Consider the following 12001-nt stretch of genomic DNA (forward strand, 5'->3'; position numbering starts at 1 on the left):
GCATGGACCAATATTTCAATCGTCAATCCAATCTATTGTTATCATGCTTTATTGTACACAGATCAGAGTTTTTTCAATGGTTTTTGTTGTTAAGACAGTTTGATTGGCTTGTTCTTAAACTGTTTTTAGAGTTTTTGTTAATGATGTCGATTCTGTTGTTGTCTTCAACCATGTTATTATTACGATTGCAGACCTTTTGGGCTCTTTCCCTTCCCTTGTTCTAGTTCAGTTTTGATTTTTAGAAATCCGCTTGTTTGTTGGTTTTCTCATATCCAAAATAAATTTTCCTTTTCCCCCCTTTTTTTCTTTATTTGAGGATTTATTTAGTAGTGAACTTAAGACTCAATCTGTAGATGTATGCTCAGAAAGTCTCAGACTGCCTTTTATAAATATCATTTCCTTCTTTATTTCTTTGCTCCTTTTTTATTTTTGTTGTGCTATCTTTTACGTTTTAGAGTGAAGAAGCCGGAACAGGAACCTTGCAGATGTTGAGTCGTCAAGGCGGTAAGAAACTTCCTGGGTGGTTGTCATGTTAAGCAGCTTTATGTGTTGCATGCTGTAATTCTTGATCCTCTAAGCTACTAACAATTCCGACTTTCCATTTAATTTCTAAAATAATGAGAATCAAGAATTACTGCATTTGCATTTATGAAACTGCTCTATTAATGAAACATGAAGAAATGGTCGCCTATCAGAAGCACTGTGCTTCTTCATATGCATTGCTTCTTTCTGAATTTTTCAGTTCCTGTTTTCATTATTTGAGCAGTTTGTCCTCTCTAGCTTAAGCATATCCTCTAATATCTTATTCTTGGATCTATAAGATCTTGTGAACTTCTGGGTGCAGGAAGAAAGCTTTTTTTAACATATTTGCATTGTGGTCTTGGGTTAATTGGTATTTCATTTCTTGTGTTGAGATGTTGGATCTTCTTGTCTTTTATTTGCATGAATCAACTCCCTTATCAACCTTCAGTGTGATTCTATTTTCAGTGTCTCTTTTATAGTCCTCTCTTTATAGTAAAATATTCTTCTGTAGAAATGTAAGTGGGAATCATGTGTTGCAGAACTTAAAATTTTCTACTTCATGGTTGGCAATTAAATATGAATCACAATGGGAGGCTATATATTCTAGAGAAATGGCGTGTGCCTTCTAGTGCGTCAGTTGCTCACCTGATTCTCAGTTGTACAATGTGTGAATCGTCTACAGAAATCTAGATAATAACATGAATGTGTGTTTTTATATACTGATGGAATTTTTAAGGTTTCAAAAAGTCGTTTTTATCTGTGTGTAATAACATTTTGCGGCTGAAGTGAAAAGCTAATTGACAGTGCCACTCTGAGGTCATTAAACCCTTTTAACACGTGTGTTACTGTTTTGTAGAGCCATGAAGTGGGAATGAGGTCCCTAGTGATGTTGGATGAGCAAGGGGGTAAGACATGTTAGCTTGTATTCTACCCCATCTGCTGTCTCTTTTTCTGCCTGTCTCGTCTTTTCACCTTTGCCGTCCCTCCCTCCCTGCTCTCTCTATCTCTCTCTGTCATATTCTCCCCCTCTCTCTTAAATGTCTGTCCATTTATATTCTTTTTGCAATACTTTTCCCTTGCTCTTCCTTTATAAATATCAAGTAGATTGGCTTCCATCTATCTTTTCTCTTTTGCACTGCTTTTTTATTTAAAATTGTATCTGAACATTGATGTGAAGTTTGTCATAGTTTGTTCAGTTTTCCCAATGGCTTTACCATACTCCTAACATACATCTCATCATTGGTTCCCACATTTCTCAACATTCTATGTATGACCACATTTTCAAACCTGTATTTATGGCCCATTTCATTTACTCTAACTTATATTTCTCTCCTAATGTATAGCTATCAAAACAGTACAGGTTTAGTGGGATGAAGTAAATCTAGTAAAAACATAAAGTTTTATTTGCCTAAAGCTTCACATCACCTAAGCTCATAAAAACTCTTACTTAATTTGTTCGTTTTGTCAATTATTATTAATTTAACGTTGCATCAAATTTGTATGAGTATGAGAACAGTTGGGCCTTTTCCCGGCAAATGCTGACTATTTATACAAGTCCTATCCTTTTTTTTCCTCTCCACAGCTGTTATTGTCTTGCTTTAGACTAAGTGTTAGGTGACTTTCTACATTGCTGCAGGAACAACAGTAACTTTTTAAACAAAATGCCTAAGAAGAACTGAGCTCTCAAACCACACTACTTTCGTCTTAACCGGGGGAAGGCTGCCTGATTCTGAAACTCTTGGTTTTCTATGCACAGCTTCATAAACCACGAGAACATGTTAAATGTCAAAGATGGAGAGACCAAACACAGCACAGATTTAGGATCAAGTAATAATGAAGATAATCACCAACAAAGGCAAGCAGAAGATTACTGAAAGAAGATGTATGTGATGTACACTTATGAAGAATAAAGGATTACACTGAAGACAAGTCATATCACACTACAGCTGTTGCATGCTTCTTGTCAGTGTGTAAATTTGTGTCTTGAGATGTCTGTTGCCAAATGGGCTGCATTTTTGAGTTCAGGCATCATCAAACCAATGTGAAAATTAATTTGGTTCCTTGTTGCTTTTAAATGAGTGTTCTAGATTAATTCTCCAGACTAACCAATAAAAGTAAGGCAATTGAGCTTTCATTGGACTTAACTGTGGTGGGATGCTTTGTAACAGCTTATTCCATTGGTTTCTCTCATACAGTTGAGGGAAATAATTGAAAAATAATAAGATGGATCTTTTCATTATCATCTCCTTGAATCATTTAAATAGTTTGGCCTCTTGAAGGCCTCTTCTTAACTCTCTGCTTGCTCCCCCTTGTAACTAACTATTCCAGACACTTTGAGAATTGGTTGATAATTTCACTGTAATTTGTTGCTTTAGTAATTGCATGATTATATCCATCTTATTATAATACAAAACATATGCATGTGAAAATTTAAGGGAAAAAAATGAAGCAAATGGAAAGAGAAGCAAAGGAAACTGCACAGTACCTTAATTGCATGAGGTTTTTGAACAAGCATGTTTATTTTAATAAATGCTTATAAATGTGTAGTGAACTCCTTCACAATTAAGTAACCTTTTCAAAGAGCTCCAAAAAGAAATGATCGATTTGAGCTCTTTTCAAATTTGTAGCATTTGTAAACATAATGCTGACCTGTGTTCGTGTTCAACAGAGCAACTGGATCGTATTGAGGAGGGTATGGACCAGATCAATGCTGACATGAAGGAGGCGGAAAAGAACTTGACAGGCATGGAGAAATGCTGTGGTATTTGTGTTCTCCCTTGTAATAAGTGAGTGTGAATGTTAATGCTAGAGTCAAACAATTTACTACAGTGTGATACATTTTCTCATTTCTCTACAATATATTTTTTCAGGTCAGCCTCATTCAAGGAGGACGAAGGAACTTGGAAAGGAAACGATGATGGCAAAGTTGTCAACAACCAGCCTCAGCGTGTCATGGATGACCGCAATGGTCTTGGCCCACAAGCAGGCTACATTGGAAAGTAAGATCAGTACAATGCCATATGATTTATTTCAGTATCTATTTTAGTGTGTTGTTGTTCACAAAGGTTTTTCATGTTTTTATCATTTTTTTTGTTCAGAATCACAAATGATGCTAGGGAAGATGAGATGGAAGAGAATATGGGTCAAGTCAACACAATGATTGGTAACCTCCGCAACATGGCTCTTGACATGGGATCTGAGCTGCAGAACCAGAACTCTCAAATCGATCGTATCAACCGCAAGGTGAGTAGCACATGAGAGTAATTATTGAACTGGGTTTCGTTAAGTGTAAAGAATACACTTATTCTGAACTTCATTTTATAAAACATTCCTTCTTAAATTTTCAGGGAGAGTCCAATGAGTCGAGGATAGCAGTTGCCAATCAACGAGCTCATGATTTACTGAAGTAAACGTGCTACACGAAACAAACACAGACAGCAAATCATCTGATCATTTCATAGAATTTTCCAAATTTGATTAGCTTAAACCAACTAGCATATTGTATTCTATTAGTCTCTGAAGAACAACACATTGCAAGGAAATTAAAACTTGGGAAAGCTGTACTAATCAAGATGAAAACATCTGCTGTAGATTTTATTTCTAATTTTGTCTAAGTTTTCAGAGCTGTTGTATTTACAGTACAGGCAGGATATATCCCTACTTGTGAATACCAGTAATATAAAACTAATATGGTTTTACTTATAATCCTGGTGCTTATGCATATTTAAAAAAAATTACTCCAATTACCCTGTCAATCAATTTTGCTGCATGCCATCTTTTGACTGTGAGTCTTTGATAAGGGATTGTGATTTTCACCTCAAATGGGAGTGATAGACAAAAATTAAATTTTTGCAACAACTGCATATTTTGAATGTTTTTGTTACCCACTGGTGGATTGTTATTGTTACCCCAAAGCCATTGCAAGTTTGTGATTTGTCTTTCAATCAGTCCATCAGTAGGTCATTCACTCCTAGTGAATTTTGGTACTGATATTAAAGCAATATAAATTTTGTATGAGTACAAATTTTATCCAAGCACCACAACAACCTTTGGCTCTTAGGGCCACCATTTTGCTGGATTTAGAAGTGAGGCATGGTATCATCTTCCTTAGTTTTTGTACAATTGAAAGTTTTATTTCCCCATCCCTGAGACAGGCACAACTTTGTTGACTGTTTGTGTTGGTTGTTGGTGTTTTTAGAGCTTTGGTTTCTTTTTCTTTTTCAAGAGCTGCTTATATTAAGTCTACCTAATCATTAAGGTGATATCTTGTAGTTTTCAATTTCTTTTGCTGGAGAGTATTTGTGTGGTTAATTTTTTTGGACATTAGGTAAAGAACTCAAGAAGGAGAGATGAAATGGGACATGGCTTTGAATGAAAAGGCTTGTCAAGATCAAAGATGGGTGTTATCAGAAAAGTGATGACCAGTGAATGGAAAGTGTTCTCTTCCATCTCTTCTTCTGGAATTTAATACCTTATGCTACCTATTGTGGCAGTTGCTTGTGGCTGTCCATAGTGTAGCTGACAAAATTGACCAAAGCAAAGTGCCTTCAGAGGAGCTGATTTTCAGCATCAGAATACATTTTAAGTTAAGAACTGCTGTTATGGCCCTGCAAAACAAAAGTAATAATTTTGCCTGTCAAGTAAGCTCTTTATACAATGTTATATAGTTGGTCGATGGTCACAAAATAGTAACTACTTTGAAAGTAATTCACAATGTTCCTTTACCGCCTCTCCCTTCTCATGAAATGTATTCTGATAATTTGAATTTTCTTCTCATTACAAAATTTGCAATATGTAAATGCGTATGAAGTCAATTCAAATATGACTTTAGTGTTCAAAACTGAGAAAGAATTTGCGACCCTTTGTACCTTTAAACTTGTTTCTCAACATTTTTCACCTATTAAGCGGGGAATTTTGTGTGGAGTTAGTACTTACTAAGTTATTTTCAGATGTAATTAACACTAGCAGCCTCAATGTCCTTCCAATGTCTACAGGTGGCTGCTGTGTTACTTTGTTGGCCTTTATTATTTGTGATTTCATCTTTATTCAACACAGGAATTTAGTTCCGAAGCCTGGTATTGTGGTAACTTATTGACATTTTCAACATATTTTATTATTATAATGTAATACTTTAATCTGTTATTGTCTATTCTAACATGTAGGTGGATGGGAGGAGCTATTATAAATATATCTACTAAGCGTGTTATTCACCCTCTAGCAAGCTGTGATAGGTTTCAATGTGGATTAAAATTAAAGCATATATCTTAATGGCTGACATTTCATCTTTCCTTTGTTGAGAATTTTCCTTTCCATTTAGTGTTGGACAAAATATTGAAACTCAGCTGCTTCCTGGTTATTTTCTTGTACTACTGCTCTTATCTTGACCATGGGCTCATTAAGTATTAATCTGTTAACAAAACAAATATCATATCTTTGGTTGATCTTAAGGAAAACTGGAAGTGTCTTTTGAACTTAACCTTTATTATAGTTAATGATCTCTTTGCCACAGTCTTGGCTGTTCAAAGATTTATGCCATGCAGTATTTAATTGTGGAATAAGAATCTTGATGGTAGCTTTTGCAGCTTGCAATAAAGGCTACCCTGATTCTTCCTCAAATAATTTGTTCCCTTAGCTGAGCAGGAGTGTTCATAACGTCATGTTCTCTTGAAATTTTGGTTGAAAATCCATGTGTGAAAAAACAGTTGGAAAATGAGAAAAAGAGGGGCTTTGAACTTTTTCCTCCCAATTATAATATTTCCATTTTCCCTTCTTTGAAAAATAGTTTTTAGTCATGAACCATTGAATGCCTGCTGTGATGAATGACCCACTACCTTTCATCCCATTCCAGAAGCTTCCTTCGAAAGTTATGTCAACAATAATATGGAAACTTTTAATCAAAATGTCTGAGTTCTTTTTTTGGTAGGTAGGCTGATCGGTTTGATCTAAGTTTCGGAGAATGTAACAATTGTATATATTGTGGTGTACATAAAACAAAAGTCAGAGGTTAATTTTTCAGTATTTGTGCAATATACACTGGGATTGTTATATGCTTTGTAAATGTATTCTTATGCACATACTTTTGCTGCAATACATTTCATGAATTTTAAATGTAGGAATTCTAAAAATAATTAATACGAGATGCATGGTATGATGTATATGAATGCGTGAATGGTAACAAAGAGTACTTAGATAGTGAATATCATTTCTTGGCTCCAATTTGTCTTTTCATAGTTGCTTGAATATATTCATATACTTATGTCGTCTGTTTGTTGAAAAGCACACCTTGTGCCAAAGGATACCTAGAATTTCTAGGATATCTCTGGTGATTGATTCCGTTCAGTATTGTAACCTCGTGGTTGTGCTTGTTCTGACATTTACTATCAAAGTCAAAAAAGAATAAATCACAGTGCTAGGACAAACATTTTTCTCCTCTAATTATTAAAGTCTTTGCTTGTATATTCTTTTGGCTAATTAGTATTGGCAAGTTTGGTACTTATGTTAATTAATTATAATTTATTTATCTTCAATTAATTAACATCGGTGGCCAAAAGGGAAAGGGAAAATGGAGACTAAACAAATTTTGGTTTTGTGTAGTTGCTTTGATTTTCTTTCATCCATCTGCCCCAAGTTTTCTTTTTGTTTTTGTAAAGTTTGGTGGATAGAACTCTATTAATTTACAAATGAGTTACTTTAATTAAGACAAAGTAAGGAGCTACTCAACCGTGCTTCTGTCCAGGAGAAAGTAGAAATGAAACTATTGTGATGCTAGGGCTGCACATTTTGGCTGATGGCTGTAGATTTTGCCTCAGCAGGTGCAACCATGTTGTTAAGTTTTGTGGCTGTTGAATGTTTGAGAGACTTTTATATTTAAAGTAACTTAGTTTTAGAACATCTTTTTGTTAGGTACAAGTTATGTCCATGCCACTTTTCAGTGGAAAGTTATTGTTAATAACATTGGGCATGTTATATCAACTTTTTTCTCCCTCTCGCAATCCTTTCAGTACTAGTATTTCACTTAACATAATCTTTGAGAGGATTTTAATGCAATATTTCATCTTTCCACCTGTTTCACTTCTTTCTTTGAAACATACTTTTATGTCCCCCTTGTCCCTTTTTCCTTCAACACTCTGTTTCCCTGTAGCCTAAATTTCTATTGATTGACTTTTCTTCAAGACCTACCTTGGAGTGTAGTTAAAGCATTACAGAATCTAGGGACATTTCTTTTACATGCAATTGCTGCAGTGATATTGTGATGTTAGTCATGCAAAACATGGGCTTCCCTTTGAAACTATGTACTTAGAACTAAAATAACTTGCTCATGGATGTTTAAAAAATACAGTGAATGCTTTTGTCTAGTTCAGTGAATTTTTTTGAATTTTTTTTTTTTTGTTGTTTGTCCTTTTGACATCCAGTTTGCCCTGTGGATCCACTTCTTATCAAAAATAATCCTTTTGCCTGTTCATCACAATTTTTTGGTCACTGTTTCCCCATTGAACATTCTTGGCAAAGGTATGAGGCAAACCTTTTGTATATCTATACATCTTGCGTTTTCACTTTCCAGTTTGGTTTCCTGTTGACGTTTTTGTAATTTGCCAATTGTATGTTTCTAATCCCAACCTTTGCATTACTGTACTTCAAAACAGAACTTCTTGTAAGACCGCACACTAAGATAACTAGCCTCAATAATGTATTAAAAAAAGAAAAAAAAATGTTTTGTTAAAACTGAGAAGCAATCTTAAAGATAGTGTACAGTTGCTCACTAACTAGATTCCAGGAAATAAAATTTTTGTGCCCTGGATTACTGAAGAAGTATTTTTGCTCTTTAAACCTTAAATACATGCTAGCTTTTTTTTTCTTTTGTTTATTTTGCGATTTATCTTTTGTCACATAAGTACCATATCAAAATGATGTACTCATTTATTTATAGGTCACATTTCTGTACCTCTTGAGCCTCAATAAACATACAAAAAAAAAAGTTCTCTTGTTTAATTACGGACTCTCTTGAAGAGGGTTGCCTTCATTCAAGTACTCCAAACTACTAAACGAGCCGTGGGGTGTGAGCAGGGGAATCGCAGAATTTGACAAGTGATAGAAGGGGAGGGGCGGGAGGGGGTGCTAGGTTGGTGGTGAATGGGGTTGCTATGATACTTGTTTACATCGTGTAGCGAACGGCGAACATGAGCACAGAAGTTGAAGTGACTGGTTGTTGATGCTGATATTTCCGTGAACATTATCAAAAGAGAGTTTTCTGTGACGATCGCAGAGTTAAGATGGCAGTGAAAGGGAAAGGGAAGAAAAAGGCATCGGGTGCGGGAACAGCGGTGAAAAAGTCAGCCAATGGAGAAAAGAAGACCAATGGCAGCGGAGGGAACGGTGACAAAAAAAAGAAAAAGTCTGGCGGAAAAAGGAAATCTGGAGGTGGCAGTAAGTCCAGATACAACATGGACATCTTTAATCCCATCGCCATGGAAAATGCCTACTACACCTGCCACAACATTCAAGACGTTTTGTACTGCCGTGGCTTTCCGTGGCCTGATGCTCAAAAGAAGAAAAAGAAAGGGAAAAAGTAGATTTGAAGTTTGCTTTTCTTTTGGGAGGCACAGTTGTAATCCAGTTCATTAGTGTCCAATGTTCAGTGGTGTGTGTAAGCTTCGTAATAAATACATTTCTGGAATAAGTTAGTTTGTATTTGAATTCCCTCACTGTTTCCCATAGCCATGTTAGAGTCCTAAAGGCCCCTTGGGGAGAACCGTCAACTTGAAAAGTGTTACGTTTTATTTCTCATATATCCGAAATTTTATGCGCGATTCCTCATATACTGACGATCAAAATGGCGTCGCTTTGCTTTGATGTTGTGTCGTCTGCTCCGGGCCTCGTGAGGTCAACAGACTTGACAGCGCTTGCAATAGGCCTAAAAACTTCCTCACCTCTTTAAATTAGTTCATTGAAGATCCCTTGAATGTCGGAGATAAATAGTGAAGCCATTTTGAGGCTCACTGCTGAATTTTTAAAATCCCCGCCGGAAGCGGAAGCGCTCGGCGGACATTTTGATCGTCAGTATGAGCACCAAATCGGTCAGAAGTCAGTAACGCAGTTGACGGTTCTCCCCAAAGGGCATTAAGGACTCTAAGCCATGTTAAGTGGCCTGGATTATTTCTCATAGCGTCGTTGTTAGTCTCGCTCCGACCTCCGACCCGACTCGCGACCACTCGCGACGCACACACACATGTAAACACGGAACAGCAAGTTGGTTAGCAGAACGAACACAAATAGAACAATGAAAAAATATGTCTCTCATAGACGTTGACGGTGACCCTTGGTAAGTTGTTGAGCCGGAAATTTCAATTAACTTGTCCCTACATCGAGAGCCATGTCATGACATCTCGGCTGACCTAGTGTCTAATGTATTTGGGTTAGGGGAGTGCCTGTTGTCACTGTCACTAGTTCTGTTCTCCAGGCTGAGGGAGCATGAGGCCTGCGAAAAGCTGTTCCGTGAGATAGCAGCGCAGCTTTCGGAAAGGGACAGTGAAATTTCGTCGTCTGCTGCTTATGCTAAGCTATCAGCCTTAGTACGTGTTCGTCTGAGACAGTTCACTGTAGAAGTTAACCAGTTACGAGAGAAACATGCAGTTATTGCCAGAAATGACACAATGTATCCTTGACACGAACCTGTTTGAAGTAAACCCCATTTGCTGTAGTCTCGTATTGTCAGTCCTTGACCATGTTATTCAGAACACCTCATGAGGCAGAGAGAAGAACTCGATTGGTGGAGCGACTAGAGAGTGGTATACGTCATCTTCAGCAGCGCTTTAATGCCAGGTACCCAAATGTCTGGTCCACTATTGTGTTGTTCAGCCAAAAAGTTGAAATTGTTTTAATTTTTTTTTTCTACAGTGCAAGATCTTATGATGATGATGAAAATCGCTCGCAGCTTATGCTGGACAGAGGACGTGATAAGATGTTTGCTGATATGGGAACGACAGGTTGGGGCGATGATGATGGGCATTCCTCTGAAGCTTTTGATGTGGAGAGAGCTCAGAAAATGACACAACAGGTGATAAAAGGTAAGTTTTGCACATGTTTGTTCCTGCTCAGGTAGAAAAACCCCTGAACTGACCTGAAAAGTGTTCTCCTGTCACCCTATTTTCAGAGCAAGATGCTGGTCTGGAAGAACTGGCCAAAATTATTTCTCGACAAAAGAACATAGCCCGAACAATTGGAGATGAAGTAGAGGTCCACAATGGTAAGACATTTTACTCCTACTCTGATTAATGTTTTGGTGCCCCTTTCCCAATGTGTAAATTGTGTTCTTTTCAGAAATACTGGATGATTTGGCTGAAGGTATAGATCGCACCACTGTGGGCTTGATGGATGAAACCCGTCAAGTCCGCACAATATCAAGGAAAGACAGGACGTGTGGTAAGGAAGTCTTCAATACAATGTTGTGAAACACTTGCTAATGTAACAAGTGTGATGAACATTTCTTTTAACTTTTTTCTTTCAGGGTACTGGGTGGTGATAATATTGTTATTTATTGCCATTTTGGTTGTTGCTTTTATATGATTTATGCAGTATGGAGTGACATTTATGACTTCACATGCATGGAGGTCCTTGTGTCATAAATGATATTTTTATACTCAAATTATGCCTTAGTGCCTTTTGTATGGATTGAATAGTGCTTAAAAATATTTTGAAAGATTGATACAAGTAATCCTTCTATACTTTTACCTCACTTTATAAAATACAACATAAAAATTTTTATTTTTGTTAATTCTCAATCGTACTTTGTTCCTCCTGTAATTTCAACAACTCCTTCAAATGTAACACTTTACCTGATTAAGATACAAAGATACTTAATTTTTAGAAAGAGTTACAAAACGTCCCATATGCCCTGGTACACTGAATACATTGAATGGTTTATTGACTGATCTTCAAATCCATCACTTCCTGAGTAACGTGGGACTTGGCCTGCCACTTAACCACGTGGACGCGATACGCGATCTCTGTGAAGGCGCTTCTGCAAATTACTGGTCAAAGTCTTTAAATAATGACCGACAGGGCAAGCAAGGCCGAAAAAGCGGGACGTCGAGAGGGAAGGACAGAAAGCTGCGGAGGCGCGAGTGGAAGCAGGGAAAGAGGGAGAAGCGCGCGCATCCCAGCTTCGGTCGCGTCGCCGGTCCGGGTCCGACCGTCCGACCATCTCACACGCTGGAAAATCAATGCGACCAGTCCCCCTCCACCGCCACGTCCCTTCCCCCACCACGGCCCCGCCCCCCGGCCTTCAAGGCCTTCAACCCACCCCCGCCTGCGGGTAACAGTACCCCAGCCTCTGTGGCGCTGGGCCCCGCCGCTGCATCGTATTATTGTTCGCCACTAGATAGCGCCTGCCTGCACAGGCAGCCCTGGCGGCCACTCTCTCTCCCTCCCTCTCTCTCTCTGTGCCTTTGTGGCTGCCGTGTTTGTCTCGATTCGCCCTCAT

The 12001-nt window shown here is 37.7% G+C and overlaps 3 protein-coding genes across 5 annotated transcripts in view; all 3 read left to right on the forward strand.

Annotated features, from left to right (window-relative positions):
• LOC117650888 (synaptosomal-associated protein 25) overlaps positions 1-7959 on the forward strand; it is a 22356-nt gene extending 14397 nt beyond the window's left edge. The window contains exons 4-8 of one of the 3 annotated variants that reach the window (XM_034394523.1): positions 1379-1427; positions 3191-3308; positions 3393-3521; positions 3621-3765; positions 3870-7959. In XM_034394523.1, the coding sequence (XP_034250414.1) occupies positions 1379-1427; positions 3191-3308; positions 3393-3521; positions 3621-3765; positions 3870-3932 (504 nt within the window). In that variant the 3' untranslated portion in view covers positions 3933-7959. Of the gene's footprint in view, positions 1-455; positions 505-1378; positions 1428-3190; positions 3309-3392; positions 3522-3620; positions 3766-3869 lie in introns of all 3 variants that reach the window. The other 2 variants (XM_034394522.1, XM_034394521.1) reach the window with 2 other exon arrangements.
• Positions 7960-8615: 656 nt separating this feature from the next.
• Positions 8616-9199, forward strand: LOC117650889 (small lysine-rich protein 1). The gene has a single exon (XM_034394524.1). It carries the CDS (start codon positions 8793-8795, stop codon positions 9090-9092), a length of 300 nt encoding a protein of 99 aa, XP_034250415.1. The 5' UTR covers positions 8616-8792; the 3' UTR covers positions 9093-9199.
• A 484-nt stretch (positions 9200-9683) lies between these two features.
• On the forward strand, positions 9684-11293 carry LOC117650887 (syntaxin-8). The gene is made up of 7 exons (XM_034394520.1): positions 9684-9841; positions 9980-10174; positions 10255-10341; positions 10417-10586; positions 10673-10765; positions 10840-10941; positions 11027-11293. The coding sequence occupies exons 1-7, from the start codon at positions 9810-9812 to the stop codon at positions 11083-11085; spliced, it is 738 nt and encodes a 245-aa protein (XP_034250411.1). The 5' UTR covers positions 9684-9809; the 3' UTR covers positions 11086-11293.
• Positions 11294-12001: the final 708 nt, after the last annotated feature.

The sequence above is a fragment of the Thrips palmi genome, unplaced genomic scaffold (assembly GCF_012932325.1).
Source record: "Thrips palmi isolate BJ-2018 unplaced genomic scaffold, TpBJ-2018v1 HiC_scaffold_5, whole genome shotgun sequence".
NCBI lineage: Eukaryota > Metazoa > Arthropoda > Insecta > Thysanoptera > Thripidae > Thrips > Thrips palmi.